The sequence below is a fragment of the Arachis hypogaea genome, chromosome 3 (genome assembly GCF_003086295.3).
Source record: "Arachis hypogaea cultivar Tifrunner chromosome 3, arahy.Tifrunner.gnm2.J5K5, whole genome shotgun sequence".
In the NCBI taxonomy this organism is placed as follows: domain Eukaryota; kingdom Viridiplantae; phylum Streptophyta; class Magnoliopsida; order Fabales; family Fabaceae; genus Arachis; species Arachis hypogaea.
The window spans coordinates 112,300,210-112,318,862 of NC_092038.1; the positions used below are offsets into that span (position 1 = coordinate 112,300,210).

Consider the following 18,653-nt stretch of genomic DNA (forward strand, 5'->3'; position numbering starts at 1 on the left):
AAATTAAAAGATATGATTCTAAAATTCAAAGGTTGAACCTTTCTTAACAAGAAAGTAACAAACTTGCAATTTTTTAATTAAAACATTAATTGTTAGCAAGGATTTTTGAAAGTGTGGAAAGATAAGATTTAAAAATCATGATTTAAAACATGAAAATTTGAAAAAAAAAATTGAATTGGAAATGAAATTACCTCCCTTGTGTCATCCTGGCGTTAAACGCCTAGAATGCTATCTATTCTGGCGTTTAACGCCCACTTGGCTGCCTATTTGGGCGTTTAACACCCAACCAGATGCCCTGGCTGGCGTTAAATGCCAGAAATCCTTCTTTACTGGGCGTTTTTTCAAACGCCCAGAATGTTGCCATTTCTAGCGTTAAACGCCCAGAATGTTGTCCATTCTGGCATTTAATGCCCAGAATGATAGCTTTACTGGGGTTAAACACCCAGAATGATAGCCATTCTAGCGTTTAACGCCCAAAGTGCCTCTTTACTGGCATTTTATTGCCAGTGAGCTTTTTTTCTGTGATTCTTCTGTTTTATGTTCTGAATTTTCATTTCTCTGTATTATTTACTTGAAAAGATATATTTTTTATTTTTGAGTTTTTAATTAAGAGAGAGAAAAACAAAAAAATGAAATAAAACATAAAAATGCAAGATCAAAACAAGTAATGCATGCAAGGACACTTTGAATGTCAATATGAACACCAAGAACACTTTGAAGATCATGATGAACATCAAGGACATATTTTTGAAAATTTTTAAGAAAAGAAAGACATGCAAGACACCAAACTTATAAATTTTGAATGTTCAAACACTATGATTTTGAAAATGCATATGAAAAATAACATAAAACACAAAACAGGAAAATCATAAGATCAGACAAAGGAAATCATAAAGAACCACTCGAAGATCACAGAAGAACACAATGCATGAACTTTTTTTGAAAACTTAAGAAAATTAAAAACAGGCAATTAACATCAAACTTAGGATTTGACACTAGACTCAAACAAGAAACACAAAATATTTTTTGATTTTTATGATTTTTTAAAATTTTTTTGTATTTTTCGAAAATAAAAATAAAAAGATTAAACATAAAATAAAATTACGCAATCTAAGCAACAAGATGAACCGTCAATTGTCCAAACTCGAACAATCCCCGGCAGCGGCGCCAAAAACTTGGTGCACGAAATTGTGATCACACTTTTCACAACTCCGCACAACTAACCAGCAAGTGCACTAGGTCGTCCAAGTAATGCCTTGAGTAAGGGTCGATCCCATGGAGATTGACAGCTTGAAGCAAGCTATGGTCATCTTGTAAATCTCAGTAAGACAGATTCAAATGGTAATGAGGTATTGATAATTAAAAGATAGATAAGATGGAAAATAACATAGAGATACTTATGTAATTCATTGGTGGGAATTTAAGATAAGCGTTTGAAGATGCTTTGTTGCTTCTGAACCTCTGCTTTCCTATTGTCTTCATCCAATCATACATGCTCCCTTCCATGGCAAGCTGTATGATCCTCTCAGTGAAAATAGTCCGGCTACGGTCTCTGTACGGCTAATCAACTGTCGGATTTCTCGTATCGGATGAAAAATACCAGGCACAGCTACCGCAAGGCTAATCATCTGTCGGTTCTCACTTGTGTCGGAATAAGATCTATTGATCCTTTTGCACATTGTCACTGCGCCCAACATTTACGAGTTTGAAGCTCCTCAAAATCATCCCTTCCCAGATCCTACTTGGAATACCACAGACAAGGTTTAGACTTTTCGGATCTCAGGAATGCTGTCTATTGATTCTAGCCTATACCACGAAGATCCTAATCATGGGGTTGGATGCTCTGTTGTCAGGTGAGACAATGCGAATCCGTGGATCAGAGATCCAAGAGAGTATACTCCGTCTGGCATCCAATGACTACGTTGAATATCATGTAGACCACTTTGTGGTTGTCAGGCATGCGAATCATGGCTAAGCGAGTACTGAAGATAGTGGGTGATTGTCACGGGTCACCCCTTCAGTCTGACTTAACTGAATTAAGTACGAGAGCATATCTTGGAGAATAAGTAGGCATGAATTGAAGGAAAAACAATAGTACTTGCATTAATTCATGAGGAACAGCAGAGCTCCTCACCTTAATCTATGAGGTGTAGAAACTCCACCGTAGAAAATACATAAAAGAAGAGGGTCTAGGCATGGCCGAATGGCCAGCCTCCCAAAAGTGATCCAAAGATTAAAAGATGATCCAAAGACTCCTTATACAATAGTCAAAAGTGCTATTTATACTACACTAGTAACCTAGGTTTATAGAAAATGAGTAGATAGTGCAAAAATCCACTTCCGGGGCCCACTTGGTGTGTGTTTGGGCTGAGACTTGAAGCTTTCACGTGCATAGGCCATCCTTGGAGTTAAACGCTAGCTTGGGTGCCAGTTTGGGCATTTAACTCCAGCTTTGCTGCCAGTTCCGGCGTTTTATTCCAGAAAAGGGTCTCTGGTGGGCGTTTGGACGCCAGTTTGGGCCATCAAATCTCGGACAAAGTATGGACTATTATAAATTTCTGGAAATCCCAAGATGTCTACTTTCCAATGTAATTGAGAGCGCACCAATTAGGCTTCTGTAGCTACAGAAAATCCACTTTGAGTGCAGGAGGGTCAGAATCCAACAGCATCTGCAGTCCTTTCTCAGCCTCTGAATCAGATTTTTGCTCAGGTCCCTCAATTTCAGCCAAAAATACCTGAAATCACAGAAAAACACACAAACTCATAGTAAAGTCCAGAAATGTGATTTTTGCATAAAAAATAATAAAAATATACTAAAAAGTAACTAAAACTTACTAAAAACTACCTAAAAATAATGCCAAAAAGCGTATAAATTATCCGCTCATCACCTACCCTAATAAGCAAGAAAAATCAAGCTGATAACAATAAAAGAAAGCTTATTAGGAGGAATTCACATCCAAGGGCACTATTCTTCTCCTCTTCTTGCTTGGAGTCATTTCTTTTAACCAACTAGAAGAAAAGGAAGAAATTTAACAATCAAATGTCAAGCTAGTGACAGTAAAGAAGCGCTTGTTGGGAGGAAACCCAACCATGAGTAGAGTACTATTGTTTTTTGTTCCTTTGTTTATTCTCATTTGATTTCATTTTAGTTATTTTCTATCAAATTACATAGTTTTTCCCTTGATTTTTTTATGTTTGTGATCATGTGCAGCACTTAAAACAGAGACAGAGACATTCAGAAGAGAAAATAGAACACCCTAGGGAGAGCCCTTTGCTAGCGTTGAACGCCAGGCAAGGAGGGACGTTGGGCGTTCAATATCACTGGTGTTGAACGCCAGAATGGGAGCAATCTGGGCGTCCAACACCCATACAGGAGGAGGAAAGGCCACCTTTTTGACCCCCAATAGGCGTTCAACGCCCATGGATGAACACTTGCTGGTGTTGAATGCCAGACTAGAGAGGAGTTGGACATTCAACGCCCAGGCAGGGACAGGAGACTTCATATTTCGAAGTCACAAGCCAGTGGGTCCCCCCAACTCTCATCCTCCCCACCTATCCTACTCACCCTTCCCTCTCTAGCTTTATTCTCCCTCCTTTTACTATTTTTCTCTTCTTTTGATATTCTTTACTCGAAGAAGAGCAAAGTTCTTAAGTTTGGTATTACAGAGCAAGCTCTGGGTTTATGATATCATCAATAGCACCAAAGGAAGGAGAATCATCTTCTTGGAAGATCAACAGCCACCATAACTGAAGTGGTTAAGTTTCATTATCCTTTCCTTTATCTTATTTCCTATTTTCTATTCTAACTTTCGCATGATCACTTTTAGAATCCCATTGATTTAGTAGTTCATTTTCTTTGTTTTGTTTCAGTTATAGGATATCCTATGCATCCCCCACCATGCTTAAAAGAAAATTTTTGAAAAAGAAGTAGTAAAATACATGAGATCTTGAGTTACATCATAAGTTATTCTAATTATTTAGATGTGGTGACCTTTCCTTTACCTTTTGAATGTATGAATTAACTGTGCATAATTGATATTGAAGTTGAGCATATTGGTTCTTAAAGAACAGTGAATTTAGAGAAGTATTATTGGTTCGTTGAAAAATAAAAAATATTGATTCTTGAAGCAAGAAAAAACAGCAAACAAATTATATATAAAAGAAAAAGAAAAAAGTAAAAAGCTCAAAAAAGAAAAGAGCAAGGATCCAAGGCTTTGAGCACCAATGGTTAAGAGGGTTAAAATTGGCCTAGACAGCTCAATTGAGTTGCTATCCCTAACTATATGCTTGTGGTGTGAAGGTGTCAAGTAAAACGCTTGAGAATGAGCAGTTAAAGTCGTGATCCAAAGCTAAAGAGTACGCTAAAGAAATCTGGTCACCAGTGTCTTGAAATTTAAGCAAAGCTGAATTCGAATCCAAAGGGTTCCCTCAGTTAAGTGCCTGTGACGTTTATGTATCTAGTGGTAATAATACGGGAAAACAAAATGCTTAGAGTCACGGCTAGGCTCAATTGGTGCAAAGCACTAAAAAGAAGCTATGTTCAAGAATCAAGAAAAACCAAAAGAAGAAAACCAATAATTTCATCCGGATTATAGTTCCAAGGAATGTCAATATTTCTAAGTTTCAAAGGAAAATGAGATGCAAAAACTGTTCAGAACTCAGAAGTAAAGAGCTATCAGCCCCATTCAATACTTGAAACTGAGCTTTATTGAAAACTTTGAGACTTATTGTATCTTTCTCTTATTTTTTGTCCTACTTGTTTTTTGGTTGCTTGAGAATAAGCAACAGTTTAAGTTTGGTGTTCTGATGAGCGGATATTTTATACGCTTTTTGATGCTATTTTCTTACTATTTTTAGCATATTTAGTTAAGTTTTATTATGTTTCAGTAAGTTTTAGTGAAAAAGTCACTTTTTGGATTCTACTTTGGGCTTTTGTATTTTTCTTATGATTTTAGATTATTTTTTGGTGAAATTGACAAGTTTTGGCAAAGTCTGATTCAGAGGTGAAGAAAGGATAGCAGATGTTATCAAATCCTGACCTCTATACATTCAAATGATCATTTCTGGAGCTACATATGTCCAATTAAAGCGCTCTCAATGGTGTTGGAAAGCTAACGTTTAGGGATTTTCAGTAATATATAATGGTTTATACGTTTCTTTGGAGACGACTGCCCAAAACGGGCGTTGAACGCCCAAACTACCCCCTTTCTGGCGTTCAACACCCAAACAGGACCAACCTCCCAAGTTGACCGCCCAAACTGGCATTCAATGCCACCAAGGGAGCAAGGAAGCAGCATGGACACTCCCTAGTGTGCGTTCAATGCCCACTCAACCAGGTTGGATGCCAAGCTCAGCCCAAACACTCACCAAGTGGGCCCCAAAGTGGATTTTAGCACTTCTTAGCTTATTTTATTTCCTTTTTGTAATTTAAAACAATATCTTTTGGGTTTTGTCTTAGAGTTTTTATTATAACTAAGAGACTTCTTTCTTCTTGAGGATTATGCCTCCCGGAGGGGAGAAGTACAAACACACTACTTCTGTTTTCTTTGCAAATTATGAGAAGCTAACCTCCTAGGTTAAGGTTAGGAGCTCTGCTGATTCCTATATATTAATGCAATTACTTTTCTACTTAAATCTATGTTTGATTCTATTCTATGATGTTTTGTCTTTCTTCATCCTTATGAATTTGGGGTATGACTCCCTGTTCTACATGAGTTCTTTATGAGTCCTGACCCGGATAGTATTGAGCTAAAGCTTGAGAGTACATCACGGGTTCCAACAAGATACTTGGGCTAATTGGGATATGTGACATGAAATCCTGTTAGTTAGGGGTAATTGAGATTCCTGTGGCTCTAAGGGCTAGAATCATAGAGCGTCATTCTTTGATCTGGAAGATCCGACCTTGTTTGTGGCATTTTGAGTAAAATCATCAAGAGATTGAATTGTGCATGCTTCACTCTCTCCCGGATTGATCTAGCCTGTTCGGGTGTTTAGTTTGGATCTGAGAAGATTAATGACCACGACCATTGGCTTAATCACTTACAGCCTTGCCATTGAAGGAATCATTCATCATTTGAGTAGTTAGTATGACGTGTTAATCCAGAAGAATAAGCATCTCCGAAGCCTTAACTGATCTCTCATTATTGTTTCTACATTTTATTGTTATTACTTGTTTATGCGCCTACAACAAACAACAACTATCTTTCTATTTCCTGACTAAGATCTGCAGGATAACCACAGCTTGCTCAATCTGGCAATCCTCATGAGATTCGACCCTAACTCACCTGGGGTATTACTTGGACGACCCGGTGCACTTGCCGGTTCAGTTCTACTAGTCACAAATTTGCGCACCAATAGTGGTAGCTTAGTTATTACTTTCCATTCATGCTTCCTTACCTAATTAAGTACTGGAATTTGTAGAGCTTGTCGCTGTGGACGCGTGGCCATAAACAATACAGTGATCGAGCTCCGGATCAAAAGTTATGCGATGTTGAATTATTGAGTGAAGGTTTGGTCTTCTTCCTCCTCTCTCATCCAAGCTTTTAGCATTGGTTTCATTTTGGAGTTGGGCTTTTTCCTCCTCCCTTATTGAGTTGGGCTGGGCCTTGGGCCTAATACGGGCCTGGTTCGCCCGGTTCGGCCGTTCGATCCAATCTTGGGCCAAATTCTTTAAAATTAGTGTCAAAATATTTATCTTAATTAGCACTATCTCATTAAACTATAAAATTTAATTTTCTAATCTCTTGGATTAATAATTAATTTATTGGCTAATTATTTACTAATTTTGCGAGTTTTACATCCTACTCCCCTAACAGAAATTTTTGTCCTCGCAAATTCGTTCTCAAATCTTCATATACACTCCCTCAGATTCAATCGACCTCATATCATTCATTCTATTATTCACCAATATCAATTCAAACACTAGTTCACATTCTCCATTTTCATGTACAAGATCATAAACTTAACTAAATCCAGGCCTAAATCATACCATTTGTTTCACTCTTACCTTCGTCTAACTCTTCCTCGATGACTACATATTTTCTTATCCTTTAAGGGTGTTGTCTAAATCAAATTAAATCCCGAATCCTTCCTACCATCTCGAACACTAAACAATTTTCTCAATCTCTTTATCTAAGTTAACCCATTATAACCTGAACCACTCACTCATACTTTCCATCCCTCGATCCTATGTCAATCCTTAAATCATTCTCTTATCCTAAGACTGTTTCCTCATGTCTTTATAGTTCTAGAGCCACCAAAATGACCGCCTTCCACATCATCACTTTGATTATAAGCTACTAAGACCTTAATTACGCTCTTACTCTGCTAGAACACTCCTTGAATCTCTTCATCTCTCTAACTAAATGTCATCGACCTTTACTCCAACTGCACAAGTTCTAATCCTTGGCTTTCTCCACCACCTAATCTATTACTGCCTCCATCACAATCCCTAGGTTATTCGCTCCACCCCTTCAGTAGTAGATCGCACAGCAGCAACCACAAATTCAGCTGTACCACCTCACTCGCATCCACGAGACGTACTTTGGCTCCTGTCCACACCGAACAATCGATATTAAGGTGATCAGTCTTAATATCTCAGTCTAGTGTGATCAGTCTTAATATCTCAGTCTAGTGCGTCGAATCTCCAAAGGTAATGCTCATGAACATTTATGCTATGTATGTCAAGCAGACATCCTAAATAGATATGCACACAGCCAAAGTATGCTCAGAAGCATAGTCAGTCCATCCCTCAGGCTCTACAGGAACGAACTGCTCTAATACCATAATGTAACACCCTACCATACAGAGCTTTACACCTAGGATGTAAAATAGAGGTGGTGAGGTGCTACGACCTCTAAAAGTAAAATTATATATAATATAGATGGACAAGGTTTTATCTAAGAGCCTTTGAAGAAAAGTTATTGAACGAAATACAAGCAGAAGATCGGATAAAAGTAGAAAGGTGGATAAGATTGAATGGAAAAGATAATATAAATATATAAGATCAAAGTTCCAAAAATGCAATTAACAAGCTCATGGCTTGGCCTGCAAAGCAAAGACCGACCAAAGTATACATATACCTATATATACACCCCAAAGTAATCCAAAATAGAAAACCGACAACCTGTTTCTCCAAAATTACCTCAAAGAGGGACAAACATAAAATACAAGGTGGAGAATCTATATACATGTATAAATATAAATAAAATACAACCCTGAATCCCAAGAGTTCTTCGCTTCCTCAAAGTCTCCAGAATATACAGTGTGATGCTTCTTAACCTGCATCTGAAAAAAACAACAACACGTACGGAATAAGAATTGGAGGTTCTCAGCATGGTAGTGGTGAGCAATCCTAAAACTCCGACACTTATATTATAAAACTTAAAGAACTAAAACAGAAACCATAAGTGGGTGGTCCTCTAATGTTCTAACTTAACTAAAACCGTACTAACACCCCCAAGTCCTCCGCCTTTCCTCCAATCCTCCAACACTGGTGGAACCACACAGACAAACAAGCAAACAATGGTAAACACAGGTAGAGTACAAGTACTACAGATAGAAAATATAACAATTAAGCATATTAAATTCACTTAGACATTCCAAATTAATGCACAAGAAAGCAATTCAAATAATATGCATATGATGTATGCCTATCCTACTAGCCATGAGCTCACGTGTCAGTTGAATCGCCAGAACTCGACACATCCGGTAGCTAACCCGGATATGGCCTCTAGGTTGCGCATCCCCAGGAGGAACACAAACGAATGAGAGTGCCTTTCCACCTTCTCTTGGGGGAATTACGAAGGAGAGTGCATTTCCACATCGAAGGAGTGTGTCTTTCTACCTTGAAACTAGAGAAGAATGTGGGGGAAACAAAACGAAGGAGAGTGTCTTTCCACCTTCCCCACATTCACATCACGACAAGAGAGAGAATCCTCCATCCTCAACTTGCCACCCTATAAAGTTTTCAGTTAACACGCAAGCGGGATCACACCCAGACCTTGCCATCTCGGCCATTCCAACCAAACTCAGTCCTCAGCAACCTCAATCAGACTTCAATTATCATTTTCATTAATTGATTCAATATCATTATTACCAAATTCATCAATTATATAGCACTTCCAAACCCACAATTCATCACTCTAAACCTTTCTTCTCTTCCAAGCAACCCCCTTTTTACAGCTTAATCTCATCACTAGGCACATCACTGAGGTCTAGGGGCTAAAAGAGTAAAAATAGAGGTTTAGAGGCTCAAAATTAGGTTTTAAAACATAAAATTCACTTTGTTGAAAACAGGGGTCACGCATACGCGTGGGCACGCATTTTTCCCTGCTCACGTACGCAAGATATGTAGAGTGGCAAAAATGCTGAATGCTGTAGAATTTCAGTTTTTCACTCCGAAATTCCAACGTGCATAACTTTTTTATTTTAAAACATTTTTCATCCGTTCTTCGAACGGCATAAACTTCACAGACTTAATTTTATATGAAATAAGTTTAAAATAATTTGGGGGTCTGAAAGTCGAGTTATGGCTCACGGAAATTTGACCAAAAATCATATTTTTGCAAAAATCCTCAAACCTCTATTTTCATCAAATCACAACACAAAACCAACTTTCTATGCTTATAAACAACACTAAAACATATCATATTATAGCAACACAGCCCCACATCCTATCATAACCAATCATACCTCAATTTTTAAACAATCTCATATAAATTCATCAAGCTCAACTTCAAGAATCAACAAAACCTCATATTCAAGGATTTCATAATCAATACCACCTCATATTCAAACATTAATACATCATTATCATTCATTCAATTCATCATCTCGTCAACTATCCACCACACATTCATATCATTAGCCAACACCCAATTATCCACAACCAAACTCAACACACAATGTATTAACCAAAGTCACTAAACATGCATCAAACATACAGTTCAACTTATCCTATGTCATCTAGCCTAAGTTTTTATGACACCGTACATATTATATACGGGAAACTAAAGCCATACCTTGGCTGATTTCCTCGTATAGCCCAAAGACACTCAAGGTCACCGATCCTCAAAATTCCATAGCTCCAAGGTCACTCCGAACAAAATTCAGCCACCAAGATACCCAAATCAAGCTCTCAATCTCTTTAAGAGTGTTCCACAATCATATATTCACTACCTAATACACATTACCATATCCATATACAAAATTTCAACACCCAATACACAATAGTTCAAGAATACACAAGGTTTAGAGAGCCCTTACCTCACCCGTGCCTCAATTGAACAAAATATGTTAATCCATCAAGTTAATTTGACCCTAGAACATCAATTTAACCAAAATCTCAACATCCAATTCATAGAATTTTCAGAAATTAGGGAAGGAATAACTGATATTGAAACTAATACTTTCTTACCTAATTAAGTACTGGACTTTATAGAGCTCATCGCTGTGGACGCATGGCCGCAAACGATGCAGCAATCGGAGCTCTGAATCAAAAGTTATGTGAGGTTGAATTATTGAGTGAGGGTTTGGCCTTCTTCCTCCCCCCTCATGCAAGCTTTCAGAATTGGTTTCATTTTGGAGGAGAGAAGAAGAGCTGAAACTCTTTTATGTTATTGAGTTGGGCTAGGCCTTGGGTCCAATACGGGCCCGGTTCACCGATTCAGCCCGTTCGTCTAATCTTGAGCCAAATTCTTTAAAATTAGTGTCAAAATTATTATCTTAATTAGCTCTATCTTATTAAATTATAAAATTTAATTTTCTAATCTCTTAGATTATTAATTAATTTATTGGCTAATTATTTACTAATTTTGTGAGTTTTACAGCTTTGTTGTTAAAGGAAAGGAAGGTCTTGTGTGTAAGCTTAAGAAGAGTCTTTATGGGTTAAAGCAAGCTCCAAGACAATGGTACAAGAAGTTTGAATTCATTATAGGGGAGAATGGTTACCATAAGACAACTTCAGATCATTGTGTATTGTGGAAAAGTTTTCTAATGATGATTTTATCATTCTTTTACTTTATGTGGATAATATTTTGATTATGGACAAGAATGATTTGAGGATTAATGAGTTGAAGATTTTGGGCATGACTATTACCCGTTATAGAGATTCCAAGAAGCTTTATTTGTCACAGAAGAAGTACATAAAGAAGGTGCTTCAAATGTTTGGCATGAATAATACCAAATGTGTTGCTAGTTCTTTTGCTCCTCATTTTTAGTTGAGTACCAAGCAGTGTCCAACCACTGACGAGAAGAAACAAGCTGTGGATGAAATTTCTTATGCCTAAGTGGTTGGAAGCTTGATGTATGCTATGATGTGCACTAGACCAGACATTGATCATGTGACTGGTATTGTGAGTCGTTTCCTCTCTAATCCAGGTAAAGAGCATTGGAATATTTTTAAATAGATTATGAGATATCTCAAGGGTACAACTAACTTGAGTTTGAGTTTTGGTGGTAAGAAACCTTTGCTAGTTGGGTTCACTAATGCAGACATGGCAGGAGATGTTGATTCTCAAAAGTCTACTTCAAATTATTTGATTAAATTTGCAGGGGGAGCTATTTCATGGTAGTCAAGGCTACAGAAGTGTGTTGTACTTTCTACCACAGAGGCAGAGTTTATTACATCAACTGAAGCATGTAAAGAGTTGTTGTGGATGAAGAAGTTTCTTCGAGAGCTTGGTTTCAAGCAAGACCGTTATGTGTTGTTGCGTAATAGTCAAAGTGCTATTCATCTTACTAAAAATTCTACTTTTCATGCAAGATCTAAATATATTGATGTTAGGTATCACTAGATATGGGATGTGTTAAATTCTAAGTTATTGGAACTTGAGAAAGTTCACACTGGTGATAATGATAATGGTGCTGATATGATGACAAAAGTATTGTCAAGAGATAAATTTGAAACTTTATTTTTGGTCTTGAAACATGTTGTTTAATTGATGGAATGGCGAAGGCCTCCACCTAGATGAGAAGGGAGAGATTTGTTGGGCTTTTTCTTTCTTTTGTGAAGCCTAAGCCCAATTTTTTTGGGGTGTCTCCTTCCACCCTTGTGCCACTACCTTAATCAGATTTTTTCAAGCAATAGAGAGTGAGAAAGAGCGGCCAAAAAGTGAGAGAGAAGAGAAAAAATAGAATTTTCATTTCTGTATAGAGCAATAGATTTCAAATGACAGTTTTTCATTCGTTCACCGTTGGAGCAGCTTGAAATTTGTACTGCAGGTTCATCTCATCTTGTTCTTCATTATGGATGGTGGAGATGTTGATTAAAGGTCTATAGTGAAAGGAATCAGTTTCAAACAACTCCGTTATTTTTTGGGCATTTTTCATCTTCTTGTACTCATTTGTAAGCTTTGGTGCTTTGATGTATTGGCTGATTGTATACACGATTTTTGCTTTGTTTAAGACTCTATTGTACCTTATATTTGATTATAGTGAACTATTTCATTGGTCTGGATGGCTTGTGATTTTTACCTCTTACCTTGAGGGGATTTTCCACATTAAAATATCAATATGTTCTTGTTATTGCTTTACTTGATATATTTGCTTGCTCATAATTTCTGCCATATTATTCTTATATTAAACATTTGTATTATTTTCGCTACTAGACTCTTTTAGTATAGAGAATAATAAATGTTTAGGAATAAAAAATTATTAGTTATTGATTATTGGAGTCTTAAATTGTTTATGAAATCAGAAAGTAGTGGTATATATATATATATGAGTTCTATAGTATTTTTTACTATGATGCCTAAATTATCTAACTTGCTTTTAAAGGTAAAAAATAAAATATTTAAAGTAAAAAATAAAAGAGGCCTGCTATACATATAAGTCTTTTTGGCTTACAAGTCTTATAAGTCCAATAAAATACACGCATTACACACTTCCATATTCAAGAGTAAATAAAACGCACGTTATTCAACAACTTCCTATTTCCAAAACGCGCTAATCACCATGCATTATGAACGATTCTTCTTCTTCCTCCATGAAAACAATTTTCTTGCCAAATTTGAAGATAATGGAACTTTAGAAATACACCCAAACAATTACAGAAATACACTCCAACGATTACAGAAATACACCCAAAGGATTACAGAAATACACCCAAACGGTTACAGGAATTCATCCAAACAATTATATAAATACACCCAAAGGATTACAGAAATACACCCAAAAGATTACAAAAATACACCCAAAGGATTTAAGAAAGACACCCAAAATTCGTTGAATTACACCTTATGCATATTTCAGAATTCTTTCTCTTTCTCCTCCTCATCTTCGGCTGCTTCTTCTTCTTCAAAAACGATTTCAGAGCTTGATGTAAAAAAAAATGGAAATCGAGAATAACGAAGAAAGAAAACAGAGAGAAAAGCACGTAAATGAAGAAGAAGAACAGAAAGAGGAAGAAGAAGAAGAACGTGCAGCAAGAAGAAGAAGAAGGAGAAAGAGAAGGCAAGAAACGAAAGAAAAGAAGAAGAGGAAGAGGAAGAAGAACGTGCAAGAAGAAGAAGAACGAGAAAGAGAAAGCAAGAAATGAAAGAAAAAAAGCAAGAAACGAAAGAAAAGAAGAAGAAGAACGTGCAGCAAGAAAAAGAAGAAGGAGAAAGAGAAGGCAAGAAACGAAAGAAAAGAAAAAGAAGAGGAAGAGGAAGAAGAAGAAGAACGTAAACCTTGCATCGCGTTTTTGGGGTTTATTCGTTAATTAACTTGTAAAGCATACAAGCTCTAATGACTTGTATGCAGAACTTTTCTCTAATATATATTTTTGCTTAATAATAATAATTCTAGCCATGTCACTTGCTTACCAAGCTTTCTATTTCTATTTCTGTCTGTTTTCGATTCACTTCTCTTTGATGCTATATCTTCAATTCCTACTTCTATATGTTCTTACCCCAAGATCACTTCACAAAATATAAAAATATTAATTTTTGTGTTATAATCATTTATATCTTATTTTTAGTGTTTTATCTTATCACTAAACGCAGCCTAATAGTCCACACCATTAACAGAAAATAAATTAAGGATTAACATGATACACTTTTACCAATTTCATAGATGTAATTAGTGTAATTAAAAATCTCAAGTACAATTTTGATGCACATCACCAATCTCATAAAATACTTTGGGACTTAAATCAAATGAATTGGATTATGTTTTACTAACGGATCGAACTGAGAAAATATTACTTCTTCATCAGGTTCAGTAAAAATTAAAAAACCGAATTATGTATTTCCAATCCTCTTTTCATGGCAAAAATTCATGGAAGTTTTACCACATCATGTATGGAATCCCAATAACTGCAGGAAAACCGTACAACAGAAACAAGAGGGGAAACAAAATTATCTTCACCATCTCGTTAAAATTGGATAATTTGCGGGCGGGATCAAAATTTGGCAGCTCAAAAGAATTGTGAAGGTTGAAATAGATGAAAAGCTTCAGCAGTTAGGTTGTATGTATAATGGAAATTGTGCAACCTTGCTGCTTCAAGTTTCACTGATTAGAGAACCTAACTCTTGACGAAATGCTGGAATTTTGCCTGCCTCAACAGCCATGACTAATCCCATTGGCCTGTAATTCTTTAGCTGCAATGTGTATATGAACATAAATATATGGTTCAGAATCATTAATGAAATAGATGTTACATGAACACCACAACTCTGCAAAGTGACAGGATAACCAATATCCAAAGAAGCAAGCAACTATAGTATGAATTTCTACCAGACACAAAAGTGGTGGGACTTTAGAATGTTTTTCGAGTATCTTTAAGAAATTGACCAAACAATAGTAACTGCCATGATACAATGGGAGTTTAGAAAAATAGAAGACTTGCCTCAGGAGGTGCAAGCTGCTGAGCTCGCAATGGAAAACAGAAGGACCATGAGCACAACTGTATGATGGAAAATAATCAGTAATCAGATGCAAAAGATATACTATACAACGACACCGCTAGAACATCAATACCTTATGGAAAATCTCATCCTCAGGCTTTACATAAATTATTGCTTCATCATCGTCGGAGCTTGGTTTTCTTTTCTTTACTATATTCTTGTGCTGTGTTTTCACATCCAGGAAAGAGGTACAGCATAACACATGATATTTGAGGAGGGACAAAAATTATCTTAGCTAAAAAAAAGCTAAACCAGTCCATATGACAACAATCAATAGAGGGGATGTGCTAAAGCAGCAAATATACCTCGTAAATTTTGCTGAGTATTATATAATGCTTAAACTGGAAAGACTTCCGGAGGTCCTCTGTTGGCTGATAAAATGTGAAAGAAGACAATGTAAGTTCTAAGGAGAAAATTAGTCTCCAGTGGTTAGATGGAAACACATTTTAACACCCCCACCAATCTGATACTACTGAAATCTAACCTCATCTTCTGTGGCCCATGACACCTCATCAAAAAGGGCTTCATAAAGGTGTGGCAAGAGTTGCGGAGGAAGGTTCAACACACGCTGTGAAACCAAGAGACCTATGTCACGTGCTTGTTCCTCCAAAAGTAACCTCAATTTATCAGTAATGCCCTTCTCTTGGCGTGCTTTGGATAGGAGAAAGTCCTTAACTTCCGTAATGCATTTTTGCTCCTAATCAATGATGAGATGCCAGTCACAAACCAAATTTACAAATCGCCAAAAGATAATGAACTGGAGACATTAACTAAAGAGGGAACTAAGAATTAAGTTATTGTTCTGTTCATGAAAGCTTTTCTATATCCTAGTAGTAGTGCCTCACTTACAAGTCAGCAAACTAGTAAATTTGGATGCAGGCAAGAAAGTTATATATAATAGCAAGGGGACAGAGAGAGATTTTAACCCTCCAAAAGAAAGAGACACATGCAACAACAAAAAAGTGAGTAGGATGTCAAGTATCAACTAAACAAACAGTAAGGGCATCAGATATATAGCTGCAATTGAGATCAAGATAAGAAAAATGAGGCAAATGGATCAAGCAACACAACATATATAGCACAATGTTACCTACCCTATATCTCCACAAATTAAGAGCACTAACAACAGCAAAAAGCCCTTCATCCTCATCATCCTCTATCTTTACAACAGTGCCTACTGTAGTCTGCGCCAAAATTAAATCTACAAATCCACTTAAATCCCATTCCTTATCATCCAGGTATGTTTGCAGCAAGGTCTTCACTCCATGAAAGTCATTGGGTTTAGGATCAAAAAAGGAAAAGTCTGCTTGGACAACTCCCTTAAGCAACAGAGACCATGTTTAATTAATATACTAAATAGATGCAACACTAGAGATAAATATTTGTATAAAAAGATATCTTACTTCAAACTCCTCATCAGAGGACTCATATTCTTTGGCTTTCTCCTTTAACGAGGACTTACCTAAGAAGTAGGTTAGAAATAGGGATTCGCAATACAAAACATCAGCTCACTTACAAATATAAGGCACTTCAAATAATACATTTATATTCTTGATCACAATTTATATTTCTTTTTTTTTTAAAGGAAAAGGAACTCTTACTAGCAGGTGTAGGCTTTTCATCAAATTTGGAGTGTTGGTGTTGCCGTTTGGGCATAGGAGAGGCCATTCGAGCCAGAGCACGAGCAAAAGGGGAGAATGTAAATGGCAAAGTTCTGGGCTGTTGGGAATGTGTTCTTGGCCTTCTGGGCATTTTGCACTGGAGTAGCTATAACAAATTTAACCGCATAGTCAGACTATTATGTACACATTATATTTAAGACAATCATCATTCAGAAAAGGCAGAACCTGAAAATATATACTTGACAAAGTTCCAAACACACGTAGTGGCAGAAAAGCTTATATCTTATGCTATGTGAATTTTTTTTTCAATAAGCAGAAACACTAATAACCTTAAAGCATGCATTTGACAAAAATATAAGCCTTTCTTTTAGACAGTAAGGCCTCTGCTAAATTTGCACCAATCTCAACCTCAATGATCATTAAGAGAGAAATAGGAAAATGTTTAGACCTCTGCAAGAGTAGTGCAGTTTGTAGAGGATGCCCAGTTCTTGGTCTATTCAACTTCAACCACTGTCCTACTTGCAGCTGCAGAGAAAAAGAATACAACTAAAAAACAAAAAGAAGAAACCATCAAGCCACCAACTCAATCCACATGCTAATATATGATTCCAGATCCCTAACAAAGAAACCACCAAGGCACCAACTCAATAAGAGAAGAATACCAAAAACTTAAGAACACGAACGTTAATTCTGATAAAACAAAAAAGGAAAAAAACATTGTCTATATAATCAAATCTGCATATATATACCAAACTATCTGCTTGAGATAGGGTTATGATTCCTTATTTGTTCTTGAGCTGATCATGGAACAAAATACACATTTTTATTGAAAAGTTTTAGCCATTTATTACTAGATTCTTCTACAAGAAATGAGTTTCATGCTCTCTGCAATTCAGAATAAAATTGTTCAGTCAATTTGTTTTTCCCATGTTCTTTCAATTCAATCATCATTGCAAAATAATATTTCCTAAATCCGCCCCTCCCCCCTCCCCCCAACCCTACTTCCTCAAATCTGTGTTTATATGTAGTAAATGATAGATTAGCATGCATAGATTAAGCAACAAGTCTTAAAAAATACCAAATTTTCATCCTCATCTTTTCTAGTTTCTGATCAATCACTTTAATACTATAGCAGAAATGGTGCACATAAGGTATACATATAAAATGGGGTATATACCATTACTCCACATTTTAGCAAACATAATAATTGCTTTAAAACATTGTTAATGTGGAGGCAACGATCAGCACATGTAATTGATAACAGGCCAGGATCATTACTTGTACTAAGTAGCTAGTGAAATTTTAGCACATAACATAAACATGAGTTGTAGCTGAGAAAAGTTGCAGAGAGAACAGATATCGTTCACATGGAAATTGGAAAGGAATGAACAAGAAAGGAAACCATGGAAAGGAATAAAGGCAGAACGAAGCAGAGAGTAGCAGAGAGAAGGAAATCTCGTTACCTTGGAACTCAGAAGTTTGAACGAAGCAGAGAGTTACTGCTGTGCGCGATGGCCGACGGCGGTCACCAGGTCGGCGGAGGCGAAGCTGATGTGGCTTAACCGACTGAGGAGGAGACAGGGAAGAATCGAAGAAAGCTACAGGTTCAACATAATTGCAGCAGCGATGGGTTAGAGACGACGGCAGCAGCGTGGGAGAGGACAGAGGAGTGATGTGTTAGGGTTTAGCCAATTAGCCGTTTAGGAGTGTTTGTTGTTTGGGCTTTGAGAGTATCCCATTTAAATTAGAAATCTTAAATATATTGTGTACATAACAGTCTGACGGTTAAATTTGTTATAGCTACTCCAGTGCAAAATGCTCGTGCTCTGGCTCGAATGGCCTCTCCTTCTATATTCCCAAACGGCAACAACAACAGTCATGAAAAGCCTACACGGCTACACCTGCTAGTAAGAGCTTTTTTTTTTTTTAATAAAGAAATATAAATTGTGATCAAGAATGTAAATCTATGTTTTGAAGTGTCTTATATTTGTAAGTGAGCTGATGTTTTGTATTGTGCATCCCTATTTTTAACCCACTTCTTAAGTAAGTCCTCGTTAAAGGAGAAAGCCGAAGAATATGAATCCTCTGAATGCCCTTAGGCATTGGCTTATACTAAATAATATAATTAGAAAAATTTACTCAC

At 36.6% G+C, this 18,653-nt stretch overlaps 1 protein-coding gene across 5 annotated transcripts; it reads right to left on the bottom strand.

The window, feature by feature from the left end:
• Positions 1–14,017: 14,017 nt before the first annotated feature.
• On the bottom strand, positions 14,018–18,588 carry LOC112790923 (protein BCCIP homolog). 5 transcript variants are annotated; one of them, XM_025833548.2, is made up of 10 exons: positions 17,974–18,588; positions 16,959–17,056; positions 16,490–16,655; positions 16,292–16,350; positions 15,983–16,207; positions 15,373–15,585; positions 15,194–15,259; positions 14,962–15,051; positions 14,831–14,887; positions 14,018–14,582 (listed from the first exon to the last, which is right to left on the bottom strand). In XM_025833548.2, the coding sequence occupies exons 3-10, from the start codon at positions 16,638–16,640 to the stop codon at positions 14,484–14,486; spliced, it is 960 nt and encodes a 319-aa protein (XP_025689333.1). In that variant the 5' UTR covers positions 16,641–16,655; positions 16,959–17,056; positions 17,974–18,588; the 3' UTR covers positions 14,018–14,483. The 5 variants fall into 5 exon arrangements, with proteins under 5 accessions (XP_025689333.1, XP_025689335.1, XP_025689337.1 ...); XM_025833550.2 differs by having other exon boundaries at positions 16,959–17,035; positions 17,974–18,412; XM_025833552.2 differs by having other exon boundaries at positions 16,490–16,646; positions 16,959–17,035; positions 17,974–18,278.
• Between the last annotated feature and the right edge of the window lie 65 nt (positions 18,589–18,653).